The sequence below is a fragment of the Sceloporus occidentalis genome, unplaced genomic scaffold, assembly GCF_023333645.1.
Source record: "Sceloporus occidentalis isolate IW3139 unplaced genomic scaffold, rSceOcc1.0.p SCAF_14, whole genome shotgun sequence".
In the NCBI taxonomy this organism is placed as follows: Eukaryota; Metazoa; Chordata; class Lepidosauria; order Squamata; family Phrynosomatidae; genus Sceloporus; species Sceloporus occidentalis.
This window is the reverse complement of record NW_028316994.1, coordinates 6,701,051-6,716,167: the sequence shown is the minus strand read 5'-3', so window position 1 is coordinate 6,716,167 and position 15,117 is coordinate 6,701,051. Positions and strand designations below refer to the sequence as shown.

The window sequence follows — 15,117 nt, the reverse complement described above, 5'->3', positions numbered from 1 at the left end:
ATAATCCAGTTTGAGACCACTTTAACTGCCCCGGCTCAGTGGATCCTGGGAATTGTAGTTTATTGTGGCACTAGAGCTCTCTGACAGAGAAGGCTCAGTCTTTCATAAAACTAAGGATTCCCTAGCCTTGAGCCAGGGCTGTTAAAGCAGCCTCAAAGTGGATTATTTTCTGCACTGTTTTTGGACCTATGACTCTGGAGACCAGGTTTGAATCCCTGTTTAGTCATGTAATCCTATGGGTGGCCATGGGCAAGTCACACTCTCTCAGCCTCAGAGATGGCAATGGCAGACCTCCTCTGAAGAAACTTGCCAATAAAACCCCATGATAGGGACTTGAAGGCACACAACAACAAGCACAACTATAGGATGACACCATGGGGCTGAACTTTTGACACACATTCCCACTGGGAAATAGAGAAGCGAGTCTTTATAGTGTTACATTGTATATTCCTCTCAGTTTCTTCAGGATCTTTTCAAAAACACACCACCTTCTGCGGGAAGCGCGTATGTTTTTTTCCCGCCTTTTTCTCCTTTGTGGTGCGGTGGACGGAGGAAAAGAAAGAGCGCGCCTGAGAGAACTCGACGCCTGATTGGTTGGAAGCTGATGACGTCTATGTTTAGAACGTTGCCGGTCGCGACCGTTGGAAGTGACCGTTAAGACAGAGCGGGGAGGGAGGCAGGGGGAGGAGAGCGCGCGAGGGCACCATAGATGTGCGCGTGCGCGACGGCGGCTGCCTCAGACAAAACGTGCCGCCTTTTTCCCCAGGCCATTTTAAGAAAGCTGGGGCTTCTGCGCATGCGCAGTTTTAATTAAAAAAAAAGGCTGGCGACGGCAGTGCCTTAAACATAGAGATAGCAAAAGTGTAGACTGCCACAGATGAAGCTGGCATTTCAAAAATTTTAAATGATAAATCCGCTCAGAAATAAGTTTCAATGCGAAAGTACCGTCGAGGGATGAGAACTGCAGAAATAATCTAGTTTAACCACCACTTAAAATGCTATGGAATTATGGGAACTGTAGTTTTGGTGAGGCACTGAGCCTCATCGGTAAGAGAGACGTTAAACTACAAACCCCAGAAATCCCATTAAAATGGAGCCCTGGAAGTTAAAAGTGGTGTCAAACTGAATTATTATCCCTGCAGTGCGGACACACGGGCAGCCAGTGTCAGGAAAGTCTCAAATTATGTGACTTCTACAGGATTTATTTGACGGCCTAAACGGGCGACCAATGGCACGAGCATCCACGCAGTGACGTCACGAAGGGAAAGGCGGGACGAAGCTCTCGGCGGCCAATGAGATTCGAGCGAGGAGAAAAGGGCGGAAGAGGGAAGAAGGGGTTGCGCGCATGCGCGGGAAAGTCAATGTCAGGCATTTGCTACTTTTAAGGTTATCTCTTGTTGCTTTTATATGAGGGTTTCTTCCTCCTTTCCTTGAATCGGGACGAAGGTGAATTTGGCCTTTTCCCTCCTTGGTCCCAAGAGGAAGAAGCCTTAGTCTGTAAGTTGGTGGGGGACTCACATAGGCTGCATCCACACTGGAGAAATAACCCGGTTTGATAGCGCTTTAACTCTTTTTCTGGCACAAGGCTATGGAATTCTGGGAGTTGGAGTTTGTTGTGGGGCCCGGAGCGGAGCTCCGCTCTGGGCCCCACAACAAACTCCAACTCCCAGAATTCCATAGCAAAGAGTCAGACAAAGAATTAAAGCGCTGTCAAACCGGATTATTTCTCCAATGTGGATGTCATATTGATGAGGGAGCAAGCTTATTTTCTGCTGCTGCAGAGAACAGGATCCGAAGCAATGGATCCAAGCTACAGGAAAAGAGATTCCATCTCAACCTTAGGAGGAACTTCCTGAGAGTAAGGGCTGTTTGACAGTGGAACACACTCCTTCCTCAGAGGTCTTTTAGCAGAGGCTGGATGGCCATCTGTCAATGGGGGTGCTTTGACTGAGAGTTCCTGCATGGCAGAAAGGGGTTGGACTGCATGGCCCTTGCGGTCTTTTCCAAGTCTACGATTCAGTTATTAAAAGAGCTTTTGCCAAGGAAGCCAAACATGCCTTCAGACACTGCTGTTTTCTGACTGTTGACCTTTGGACTTTCCTAGGATGCTTTGTCTGGCTCGGTTGGCCCTCAGGGCTGGGGTTATAGGTCTGCCGTCCCGCGGGAAGGCCTCCCTAGCCGCCAAGATGGTGAAATACCGGAAGATGCGTAAACCGACGGAGCCGAAAGACTGGGCGGTGGATTATCGGGAGCGATACATCCCCTTGTCCAAGGACCAAATGGTCGATGCTCTAGTGAAGGTATAAACTTGGTAAATTCTAAAAACGTGTGAACATGTTGCGGAAGTGCACTTGTCCCTCCATATTTGCTAGGGTTAGGGGCACAAGACCCCTGTGAAGATGGGAAAACTGCAAATGACAAAAACACCATGTTTTTACTGGAGAGGACTTCTCTCTAGGAATCTCTTTCAGTTCTAATTGTAGTTAAAGTTGACCATAGCGTTGCACTGGAGGACCTAGAGATTCCTAGAGAGGACATATTAATCAAAGCCGCAAACATCAAAGCCGCAAACATAATGGAATGAGTGTACCATACTGAGACATCTCTCAGGACCAAAACACACTGCAGAAATAATCCAGGTTGAGACTGCTTTAACAGCACTAACAGCTGTTAGTGAATCCTGGGAACTGTAGTTTATTGTGGCACCAGAGCTCTCTGACAGAAGGTTAAATGTCTTACAAAACTACAGTTCCCAGAATTCCCTAGCACTGAGCCAGGGCAGTTAAGGTGGTCTCAAACAGGATGATTTCTGCAGTGTGTTTTGGACCCCCTCTCTTAGCTTTTGCTTAATTTTCTGGCCTTTAAAGTTGCAAAAATACATTTGAAAGTCTTGGCCAAGTAACTGAGGTTTTGGAAGGAGGGAACTAAAGTGAAAAAATTTCCAGCAGTCAGGAAATATTGCTCCTTTCCATAGTTAGCACAAATTGAACTTGTGGCAAGAAGTAAATGAGAATATGCCGGTTTTCATACTCTATATTTGATTCAGATGCAAACCCAGAACCTATGTTACTTTGGTGCAGAAGGTATTTTAGATGATCTTCACTGTCTTGGGTGCATCTCCATCCTGTGATGCATCCACACTGCAGAAATAATCCAGTTTGACACCACATTAATTGCCATGGTCCAGTGCTTTGGAATTCTGAGAGTTATAGTTTGTTGTGGCACTAGGGCACTCTGACAGAGAAGGCTAAATACAGTACCATATATACTCGACTATAAGTCGACCTCATGTATAAGTTGAGGGCAGGTTTTGGGTGCAAAATTATGGATTTTGTTATGACTCTTGGATAAGTCGAGGGTAAAGTTTAGGGACATTCAACAAAGGATTTAAATGATGAAGCAAAGGAAAACAATGCCAAAGAACCTACAAAACTGTGGCAGGCAAAACTGTTTTGGCTCAGACTAAAGGCTGGACAGAAGAGAGAGAAGAGGGAGGTCACTGCTTCTAGAACAGATTGTACTCTTGCCTTTCACCATGAGATGGTTCTTGTAATAAGAGTGAAAGTACAGTATTTACATTGACCCATGGATAAGTCGACCTAGGTTTTTGGGGTCAATTTTTTAACTAAAATTTCTAGACTTATACATGACTATATTCAGTAAGCGTCTCATAAAACTACAATTCCCAAAATGCCATAGCATTGAGCCATGTTAGTTGAAGTGATGTCAAACTGGATTATTTCCTCAGTGTAGATGCAACACTTTCCTTCTGTAGGCAAGTTAAAACATTCCTCAACTGTCGGGCATTTAGAAAAAGGGTGTGATTTCAATGGTATGCTGTTTTGTGGTGCATGTGTGTATATTTAGTCAACTTTAAGGCTTTTAACTTCATAAGTGGTTTAATTGTCTTTTAAATAACTTTTATATTTGTCTTTTATTGAAACTGTTATATAGTGTTTAATCTGTATTCTTTTTAAATATGTTTTAATCCATGTGGAGCCTCATTATTGTCAGAAAAACAGGATATAAATGAATAAAATAACATATTTTTAAAACAATTCATTGAAGAGCAAGTTGGATTGCAAAAACAATAATTCAGTCTCTGTCCAATTGGGCATAAATAAAATGCTGTTTCAAACTGATGGGGAGACTAGGAGAAGAATTATATCCATTTATTTTATTAAATGGTCATCTTCCCTTTCTGCTTAAAACAATACTCAAGGCAGCTAACAGTAAAATTCAGTAAAATCAAACAGAATTGTTTTAATATATTAAAGCATAATTTAATTCAAAATGTAGCTGTTTTTAATGCTCCTTTTCAAATACTTTGTAACTCAATATAGATGATAAATGCCTGCCTGAATAAAAGATCTTTGTGCTGAGGAGGCCAACCTGTCTTCTCTTGGCAGGGAGTTCCATGGCCTGGGACCAGACAACCAAGTAAGCCTTCTTTCACATCCCTGCTCAGTGTGCTTCTGAGGTCAATAGGAATGAGAAAAGGGCTTCTTCCTAAGATTTTAAGACCAAACAAGCTTCTAAGTGAGATTCTTTATTTTTTAATTTAACATAACATTTATATGCTTAATAAAATTTGTTGTTTTTGCATAAGTACTGGGAAAGGCTATCAAAGATAGTAACATCTCAGAACCAAGCAAGGCATCCCTTTACATAAACAAGTGCAATTTAATATGACACATAGGATTTTCCTCTATAAAACTGACTTCTGACCACTTTTGGACTCAGAGGGCTTTTTTCTCCTCCCCCCCCCCCCCACAGGAATTCCACTCCTCAAGCCGTACGGATCGAGAATCGTTCCTGGCGTTTGTCTCTCATGTGGATTCCTCTCTTCTACGCCATTACCACTCTATACGAGAGCAGTTAACGGTAATAACAAGCACCAGGACTGGTATTGTTTCTAAATGAATTATTCATGTATATGTAAAAAGGGGGAATCAGTTTGTACTGGAACTTAGAAAGGAATGCTGTGATTTACATTAAATAACCATGTGTACACCAGTGACCCATCATCTAAGCACTGCACCAGTCCTGGCTCAAGCTAAAGGTTTTCGGTGCTTGCATTGTTGCTAAATGCCTTCAAGTAAGCGCCAGTATCACAGACAGAGGCTGGATGGCCATCTGTCAGGGATGCTTTGATTGTGATTTCCTGCATGGCAGGGGGTTGGAGTGGATGGCCCGTGTGGTCTCTTCCAACTCTATGATTCTATGACTTTTCTTGGCAAGATCATTGAGAGGAGATTTGCCGTTGCCTTTTTCTATGGCTGGGAGCATATGACTTGCTCAAGGTTACCCAATGGGTTTCCATGGTTGAGTAGGGATTTTAACCCTGGTCTGCTGGAGTCCTAGTTCAATACTCAAATGGCTACACCACAGTGGTAAATAATGTACTAGCCCATCTTTTCAAACTATGCTGTTAGAGTAGGCTAGTGGATGGAGACTGGACTTCTACAAAATGGGCTGGCAGAGGACATATGGATCACTGTGCCCATCTTCTGCTACTTTATTTGGTGTCCATTTTGGTAATAAAAGAACAAGAAAATGCACTGCTTTCCTCTGTAACCAGCAGAGAAACTCATCAGGATCAGAGAGAAGACATAGAGCAATCCATCAGCCATTCTTTCCAAGCATTCTAGAAGAAAGGAGTTTTCTGCAACCACCATGGGAGACTAATAGCCAACTAGAATGGGGTGATCTCTCCCTCCTGTATAGAATTTCTTTTCACCAATGCAAGCAGGCAAATGATAAACATGATGCTACATTAATACTAATCTTTGCACTGCTGTTTATTTTTCCCAATTCGCAGGTTCTGTATACACCTATTAATCCTGACCGGGACACCCTACACGAGTTCTCTTTGACAGATGCTGAACGGTTAGCAACGGAACAGGAGGTCTTGGCTAAGATGGAACCTCTGCTGGACCAGGCCAACTTTAACAGCTTGTCAGATGAAACACTGGCCTATGCCCTTGTGGTTCACCACCCTCAGGATATGGTCCAGGTGTGGCCTGTGTTGGGCAGGATTGACCTCATGGATTTCATAGGGTTTTCTTAGACAAAGAGTACTCCAAGGTGACTGTGCCAGTTACTTCCTCTGAAATGTAGCTTACAGCACCTGGTATTTTACACCCCAGAATAAATATGGGCAGAGCTAAACCAAAGACCTTCATGTTTACTAGAATCTGCGATAAACAGCACAGCTCTGAAATAATAACAGCTGTGTGCATACATTAACATTTTGAGGTGTCAGACAACATAGCCATTAGATTTGCTTTAGAAAAGTAGTTCAGCAATCTGTCCTTGCAGTGGGCAGTCAGATACCTGTGGCAAACCCTCATGCATAGGTTCAGTAGACCAACCCCATACTTGTTGTATCGAAAGACATAATGCTTCTAATACTGAAAGTAATATACAGCCATCACAACCAGCAGTCATCTAATCCTCTATAAATTTGTCTCTAAGAACATACCATTGTCCAAAGTGCCCACCATGCTACATTGGTCTGCAGCTTGCTTTATTTTTCTATATGACACTGGGTTTTGTTCTTGCAATTTGTTTCCCTGCTATTTTTATGCCTAAGATTTCTGCTATTTTTTTCTAGTCATTAATATTGATTTTTTAAAACTTTGATGTGAAAGAAATTAACCTAAAAAATAAATGAACCCAAAAAAAGGAACATTCATAGTAGGCCTGGGACACCACTTGTAGTGATGAAAATAGTTTCTCTTTCACACTGCACAATTGCAGCACTTTGATATCACTAACTGTGGTGACTGTATTCTATGGAATTCTGAGATCTGTAGTTTGAGGAGGCAGTACGCTCTGTGACTGCGAATTTGAAATATCTGGCAGACCTAAAATCCAAGTATTCCATAGGAAAGACCCATGGCCATTAAAGTGTTGTCAGGGTGCTTCAGTTGTGTGGTGCGAAAGGGACTGCCAAGTACCTTTGTTTCTAACAGCAATTGTATTTTTATGCCAGGCCTGACTTCCTTTCTGCAGGTGACAGTGAATTTGGATCAGTATGAATACATGAAATTCTGGGCTCTTGGCCAACGGACAGGTCCTCTGCGTGTGTTAACAACCATTCCAACCCCAAAGAGAGGATTCTTTGGCACAACTCGGATTCCAGCAGACAGGCAAGAAAAATGGTCTTCCTGTTGTCTTTTGCAACCCTGAGATCTTTGTGGGGGTAGCTAATCTGATGTCCATACTGTAGTCTATAGATTTCTGTTTGAAAGCTGCACTGAGACTGAATTTCTCTGTTGTGAGAATCTACCCTGTGAGAATGATGACCATTCCTCAGTACTGTCCTGGCATGTTTTGGTCACTTTTTGGAAACTTGGATTCAACCTATTTCACACAGGAGCCAGACTGCAGGTTGGGCCAGGGCAGGCAGACAGGCAGCAGCCCAGGGTCTAGGGCAGCCACATGCATAAAACCTAGTATTTTTTGTTTATATATTTAACTACTTTAACAGGATATACATTTGTGTAGCATGGTAGGGAGGAAAGTTTTTTAAAATCAAACATCTCAGTACCATGAGGATGTGGCCAAGTAGCAGGAGCCAAAGCCAATGAAGGTTTCAGAACACAGGCAGGCAGATGAAAAGCAGAAAAAAATTCAAAAGTGCTTGCAAGATTTCATGGTACACAGTAGCCTAGGAGCAAGTAAATATAGTCACAGTCCAATCTCCTGTACATGGCTTTCAGCAGCTCAGACTAAATTGAGTGTCCAGCAACTCTTCTAATTGATACTTTTAAGCAGAAGCTTCAAGAGTCCCACCCAGGACCCAACTCCAGTGTATTACAAGCTTCTAGAAAGTCTTCCTTGTGAGGAGTTCCCACATATGAAGACGCTGTTATTCATGAAAAGTTCTCTACTCCTTATGAGTACTGCAACTAGACTCTTCTGGGCTGAAGGTTCTGTTCTGCCTCTTTAGGTACTGATGCTAAAATCAGCTTGGGAACATCTCTCCCTTCTGGAAGGGGTGTACCCTCACCTCTCTCCCCTGAGGGCCCAAGCTTCTTGATCCTTGCTTAAGGAGTTCTTTGGGATCACTGTTCCTGGGCCCTGGGTCTTTTTCTGAAGGATACATCTTCAGCATTGGGCATAACAGGCTTTCTCTCTGCCATGAACTACCTGGAACTCACTGACTTGTGCAAATGAAAAGCAGAATAAAATTTTTCATATAAATAAATGCTGGTGGTAGCTTTCCTGATCCTTTTTAACCTCTTTTAAATCCATCTTGGGTTGGTGCCCATCGCCATATAATGAAGAAACAAATTTTACAGTTTAGTGAGTGGCAGTGGATCTCCAGTGTTCCTGCCAGAGATCTTTTCTACTACATCTTACCTCACCTCTTTCTTACCAGACATGCAAGGGACTTTTATCCGTCTACATGCAAAGCATGTGCTTTCCCACTGATCTGCAGTCCTCTGCCATGCCTTCTATATTGCATTGGTGTGGCTTGTAGCTGAATCACTGAACATTGTATAGCAGCAGCTGTTCATGAGATTGTGGGGATTTCTGAGATAATGTACATGAAATACTTTAGAAGCTGGGGATTGCACTTTCTGAATACTAAATAATACTGGGTTCTTTATGAGGAAGAGTGTGATAAAAAAAGTGCACTTTTCATAAAACTTCATAAAACTTGGGATTTCTCTGTAGAAACCTTTGGATTACTTGCTCTCAAGGACAAAAATAAATTCTGCTTCTTAGAACTGGAACCTTTTGATAAGAGATCAGTTTCTTATTGCAGAATTTGGGATGCTTAACATGAAGGGATTCTTGTTAAAAAATACCCTTTCATGTATTGTTTATGTTCTGATGCTCCTACCTTTTCTTCTTTCCCCATCCAGGCGCTACTTCAAACGGGTGATAGTGGCTGCTCGGATTAAGAACGCCCACTTGATGCTGAAATGCTTTAAGGACATTCCCCTAGAAGGCCTGGAGCAGCTGTTACCAGCTGTCAAAGTTCGCACCTCCATCTTCTACAGGGCCCTTCTCAACACCATGCTCATAGTGAGCGGCTTAGCAGTCTTTGTCAACGTAGGGATGGTGATCCTTTCTGATTTAAAAATCGGCACGACCACACTGCTGATTTTCTTTGCTGCTTTAATGGCCTTTCGTGCTTGGAAGGTATGTATATCCTATAAATAGAGCATAGCAAAGTTAGTTTATTTGGTTTACAACTCAGAGTATCTTCCAATCAGCCCGACCAGTGGCCACAAAGGATGATGAATTTGGAGATCATGCTACGTTAGTTGTAGTTCCCCCAAAATTGATTTTCCCAACCTCTGTCCAAATGCCACCTTTTCCAGAAAAACTGTAGCTTTTACCAAGGCCTTGTAGCAGAATCATCTTATCTCTAAAACTGATTCCCAGCCGAATCATGAATGGAAACATGAATGCGCTCTTCAGAGCTGTGATGAGCAACACTGAAGGCTCAAGTCAATTTTCTTTCTTCAAATTCCCCTACAAATGTTACCACTTCCAGAGAGCAACCCAAAAACGTTTTCCTGAAAAATAGAAAACAGAAGTTTTTTGAAGAAGATATCTATTTTTAGAGGAGTGTGGGTCCCCTGTACTTGGCTCAATGCCAAAGTCAGTATTCCTGAAGCAATCTCTAGGAGCAAATAAACAAATAAAGGAGATTTTCCCCCCTCCTCAGGTGTTTCAAAAATGGCCTGCTATGCTGCACATAGCCTGTCCTTTACTTGAGATATGTCAGAAGTAGGCCTTTGTTCCCAACAGCCTGCAGCAGTGCAGAAGTCTGATATATAATGTCAGCTAGCATGAGGGTTTCCTATAAGCATCCGGTTGGCCATTTGTGGAAAGACTTACTTAGACTGACCATTAGTATAAAACAGCAAGGTCCATTTTAAGTTTCTCTCACATTACCAGAAGCAGAACTAGCCCTCTATAAGCCTGTGTGAATCCACCGTTTCAGGTGGCAAAACAGATGAGGTTGTGAATGATGGATCCAGGCTGGCACCACTGACCAAGGGACTGTTTTATGTTCCTAAATTAACAGCAAGTGTATTCACTAAAACCAAACTGAGAACCAGTAATCCCACACTTCAAATCTCAGCTCTTCTTTGAACTTGACTCATTAGTTGGCTATCATCTCTCATCTTCAGTCTTCTCCCAGGTTAATCAGTACAGAACTGCAGTATATATTATTGAGATAAGTGTACATGAAACACTTGGGGACATTGACATAAACTCTGTATAAATAGGATGGAATAAAATGCAGACTACATAGAAAGGACTCTGTGGACAGGCAATAATGCATTTCAAATGTAACAGCAATCATGATTAGGCAACTGTATGAATAAGACTGTACAGCTTGCATCAAACCATAGCTTCCCAGTTGGACATAATGAGGAAACTGGTTTAAAACAAACCAGAGGTAATACCAGAGTGTACTAAGCCCCAGGCTCAATCACATAGTATCAAACAGTGATTTGATGTTGCATCTGTGCTAAGTCTCTCTTTGTCATATAATATTTTAAATACAGTTTACAGAACTTGCTTCTCACAAATATGATGTAATTTAACAAGTAAATAACTTGCAATCCACTTCTTAATTAGCAGTAGAGTTCCTTAGCATTAGGACAGGATTGCTCAATATTTTTTTTAATCCAGAGGTTACTTATGATGCTGACTTTGGGGTTACACATAGGCGCATGCAGACATCTCAGTGATTTTCTTTTCTCATTGGGAAGTAGTGGAGTTTCCTACATACTCCCTGATGGTAATTTCCCCATCACCCCCCGTGAACCTGATATAGATTGCATACTCTTGAACACTTCACATAAGAAAACTAAGGCATATGTGGCCAAACAACATCAGAATGTATTCAAGATGGCAAAATTTATTAATGAAGAAAAATACACAAGCTTGAAAAGGCTGCAGCTGTTTGCTTTTTCCTGAGCCTACTGGGAAGAGCCAGATTCTGCTCTTCTCTTTTCTCTCTCTGCTCAATCAGTTGCATGCAAAGTATGTTTGCTCTTTGACCTCAGCTTGCAGCAGTTTCAGTAAGCTAAGGACAAAGAGGGAAAGTGGAAGAAGAGAGAAACTGGAGCATTTTTAAAGCAGGTGAAAAAATTGTGGGAGATGGCAGAAGTTTAACTATGATTGTACCCATCAAATTGGGACAGTTCTATGGTATGAGATTGCTCTTTTATCACTGGTAGCAGCAACAGGGAAGGTGCAGTCTATAGAAAAGTGGATGATCTGGCAGTGGAATTTGGCGTTGGGAAATGAAGGCACCCATGAGAGGCATCATTTAAGGCCTTAGGGGAGCTGAAGGTTGTGCACCCCACAACTATGGTCTTTTAAAAAATGGTTTATTTATGCATGCCTCTATCATCTTTCTGGATCAGAACCCAAATCATTAAAGGTAGCAAGACCTAATGTTCACCATTAGGGGAGGGAGATAATTTTGTTTTGTTCACATTTTGGTTAGATCGTTGCAGACCAGCACTTCCCAAATCAATATGTAAACTGGAATTAGTTATCCTTCAGTTATTGTACTTCTCAGTGTTGTTTTCTGAATAAAAAAATGTCTGCAGAGATGCACACATTGAGAAAGTGTGCATGCAAAAAATGAATGCATGTGCAACGAAATCTTACAAAGCAGAATCCTGTTTAAAATCTGCTTCCAAAAAATGTATATTGGGGAAATGTATAATGCATTTTCATGTAGACTTCTTTTAAAAGTTGGAGACTGGTGCAGGAAGAACAAAGTTAAATTGGGAAACTGCAATGAACAGATTTTTCCATTCCTAGCTTTAGTTGCTCGCCTATAATGTATTTTACTCCCACCCCACAATGTGTTTTTTGCAATAACAAGCATTGTTTCCTTCTTTTTCTCATATTGATGGGCACTTTGCCAGGAAATAATGAAAAGCACATAATAAGCACAAAGTTGAAGGCCGATGCCGGAAGGACAAAAAGTGAGGAATGGCAATAGACAATTGTGATAGAATCATAGACTTGAAAGGTTATGCAAGGGCCATCTTGTTCAGCTCTCTGCCATGCAGAATCTATAGCTAAGCACTCCCAAAAGATAGCTATCAAGTCTCTCAATGTCTTTTTCCAGCCATATCCATCCCCCCGCCCTATCAGCGATGGGCATTTCACTAGAAAATTATAAACAGCATGTGCTGCCACTATTGCTCTGACACAAATGCATTCATGTATCATATCTATATTCCAGCCTTAGCTGTGAATTTAAGAGGGGGAGCTGCATATCCCAGAGGAGAGGATCAAAATTCCAAATGATCTTAATAGATTAGAAAGCTGGGCCAAAACTGACAAAATGAATTTCAACAGGGTATGTATTGTGCTACAGGGTACAATACTGCACTTAGGCAGAAAAATTAAATACTTAGGATGGGGGACACCTGACTTAACAAGACTACATGTGAAAGGAATCTAGGAGACTTCGTAAACCACAAGCTGAACATGAGTCAACAGTGATGCAAATGTGATTGTAGGCTGCATCAGTAGAAGATTCCACCTCGTCATTAGGAGGAACTTTCTGACAGTAAGAGCTGTTCAACAGTGGAACACACACTCCTTTGGAATGTGTTGAAGTTTTCTTCTTTGGAAGTCTTTAAACAGGCTGGATGGCCATCTGTCGGGGATGCTTTGATTCTGTGTTCCTACATGGCAGGAGCTTGAACTGGATGGCCCTTGTTGTCCCTTCCAACTCTGATTCTATGATATCTCCTGGGTAAGCTCTCCCATTCCAGGAGACCTGACTTTCTGAGTAATGGGAGATTCTTGCACCTACTTCCACGTTTTTGTCCCCCAAGGTCTTTGGCCAACGCCGAAACATTCACTCCCTTGAGCTGGTGCATATGTTGTACTACCGCAGCACATCCAACAATTCCGAGCTTCTCGATGCCCTTACTCTGCGTGCTCAGGAAGAGCATGCCAAGGAAGCAATCTTGGCACACAGTTTTCTCCTCCAGCTGCAGAGACAGCAGCAGCACCCAAGCCCTCTGCTGGTCAATCCAGGTATGGTCTAGCCTTGGTCCTTTGGGATGGGATTGAGGCTGAAAACTAAGCCATCTCTGGAAATCACTGAAGTTCAGTGAAGTTTTTGTCACCTGTCTTTCTGTCTCTCCCTAGACTCGAAAACCATTGAATGGCTGAAGCAAGAGGTTCAGGCTTGGCTACACCTCCGCTCTGGACTGGACGTAACCTTCGGTGCTGAACGTGCCTGCAAACATCTTAGGGAACTGGGAGTTGGGAGTACAGGTCCTCCTACAGCTAAACCCCACCCTGTGTGATGGGGTAGGAAGCCCCTATGATCATTCTAGCCAGCACTTTGGTTTCTGGGTGGTCAGGGTCCTGGCATATTCCCTAATTCTGAGTAGATAAGTTCAGATGGCATGAGCATAAGAAGACTTGTTTTTGCAGGGGATTATTGGAGTGTGCCCAGGAGCACAGTTGTTGATGCTGAACAGATAACCCAGAAACCCCAGGATTTCTCCTACTGGGTGGTAGTTGTCTGGATGCACATCACCCTCAAGAAATTATCTTGTGAAACACAAGTGTGTAACTCTCTGAGCCATATTACACCTTAGTCTTAACTGTTTGGGCAAGTTTGTGTGTTAGGGGAGGAGGAAAACTTGCTTTTAAAATTTCCCATCTTGTCTCAAAGCACGTGTACTGCAGTTACGGCTTTTTAGCTGCTTTTTTTCTTTCTCTGAGGAATAAGGGATAAGAGTGTTTTAAAGGACTGTTTATGTTTGAACAGAGGCTGGCATGAAGCGATGAATCTCTTGCATTTAGGGCAAGATGGGTTTTCTTAATATCTTTTGCTTTCCTGCTGGGTTCTTTTTTTTAAAAAAAAGTTTTAAATTATTCTATAGCACTTTGAAATATGCAACTTGCACTTGTGTTGACTTTGGAGAGCATGCTGCATTCTGGGCTCTTGTTTTGCCTGCTTAATACAGGTCACAAGAACTGAAAACACTGCAGTCAGCTCAGGCAGTGGTCTAGTGTGGTCTAGTGTCTTAGGAAAAGACACTGCACATGTTCAGAGGCACCTTTCTGTGTTATCTGCTGTTGTAAGGCTTGGACCCCACATTGAGAACACATTGTAGGGCTTGTCACAGACTTAATGGATAAATAGAGGCTTAAATCTAGGAGGTCTAGTTTGAAGTCCTAATACTGTATCCGACTGGACTATGTTGTTGCTCATAGTGATTTGGAACCAGCAGTCCAGAAGTTTTCTTAGGCATGACGAGAATGTCAGGAATGCCCTTTGATTAGATTTGAAACTGAGACAGTTCTCATCCTGCTAGTTATGTACTCTAAAGTCTTATTCTGCTCCCATAGATGGGACCTTTCACCTTGATGTCTTAATGCATGCATGGAGAAATGCATGTGCATGTATGTACTTGGAAAACTAGTCCTTTTCCCTGAAGAATGTACTTTTAACTGTGTAAGCAGATGTAAAGTTAATTGTTGGCTGTACTGAGGCCTCTTCTCTTCCTAGTCATTCTCCTGAGCGCTTCTGTACTTTAAGGGGAGTTTTATCCAAGAGGCACATGGGCCAAGTGTGTGTTTTTACCCTCACAGAGCAGGGTAAGATGCAGCACTTACCAAAAGTCTCCATGACATGTCACCACAGGGCAGCCTCTACTATAGAATTGAATGCAATGAAAAAATGAATGAGATGGTTGCTGTTTCTGCTCTGGTCAGTCTGTTGTAAGATCCAAAAGTAACAATAGATAGTGTTTCTGCAACCTTTCAGTTACAGTACTAACCTGTTCATTATGGATTCTTCTGCTCCTAATAGACCTGTATTACTTTCTGCAGATATTTGCTGTAAGAAGGCAGAATAGGGCTTCCATCTTGTGACTTTCTATACATGGATGTGGAAAGACATGAATCCTACAAGAATGGGGATCAACCTGGCTTTAAGCCTGAGGCAGTCACCACTAAAGTGAATGCAGAGTCTTGAATCAGAGCAGATTCTTTTCCCCCCCATTCAGGATGGAATTAGTTATGGCTTGGGAGGAGGTGCATGAAATCCTACTGTATCTTCAGTGCAATAAAAGTATCCCACCACCA

At 42.3% G+C, this 15,117-nt stretch overlaps 2 protein-coding genes across 6 annotated transcripts in view; one reads left to right on the top strand and one right to left on the bottom strand.

The window, feature by feature from the left end:
• SYNGR4 (synaptogyrin 4) overlaps positions 1 to 773 on the bottom strand; it is an 18,812-nt gene extending 18,039 nt beyond the window's left edge. The window contains exon 1 of one of the 3 annotated variants that reach the window (XM_089481167.1): positions 486 to 773. The gene's annotated coding sequence lies outside the window, so the exon portion shown is untranslated. Of the gene's footprint in view, positions 1 to 439 lie in introns of all 3 variants that reach the window. The other 2 variants (XM_089481164.1, XM_089481163.1) reach the window with 2 other exon arrangements.
• On the top strand, positions 509 to 15,117 carry LOC149303692 (transmembrane protein 143-like). 3 transcript variants are annotated; one of them, XM_089481162.1, is made up of 8 exons: positions 509 to 593; positions 2,105 to 2,300; positions 4,777 to 4,884; positions 5,822 to 6,016; positions 7,018 to 7,154; positions 8,880 to 9,159; positions 12,846 to 13,050; positions 13,165 to 15,117. In XM_089481162.1, the coding sequence occupies exons 2-8, from the start codon at positions 2,106 to 2,108 to the stop codon at positions 13,323 to 13,325; spliced, it is 1,281 nt and encodes a 426-aa protein (XP_089337288.1). In that variant the 5' UTR covers positions 509 to 593; position 2,105; the 3' UTR covers positions 13,326 to 15,117. The 3 variants fall into 3 exon arrangements, with proteins under 3 accessions (XP_089337288.1, XP_089337286.1, XP_089337287.1); XM_089481160.1 differs by lacking the exon at positions 509 to 593 and adding an exon at positions 1,063 to 1,386; XM_089481161.1 differs by lacking the exon at positions 509 to 593 and adding an exon at positions 1,319 to 1,497.

Excerpts from the sequence above, each read along its gene's own strand:
- LOC149303692 (XM_089481160.1), top strand. The coding sequence starts at position 1,346 with ATGCGCGGGAAAGTCAATGTCAGGCATTTGCTACTTTTAAG. Across the intron at positions 7,155-8,879 it reads ACTCGGATTCCAGCAGACAG|GCGCTACTTCAAACGGGTGA; the intron begins GCAAGAAAAATG and ends TTCCCCATCCAG. Across the intron at positions 9,160-12,845 it reads TGGCCTTTCGTGCTTGGAAG|GTCTTTGGCCAACGCCGAAA; the intron begins GTATGTATATCC and ends TTGTCCCCCAAG.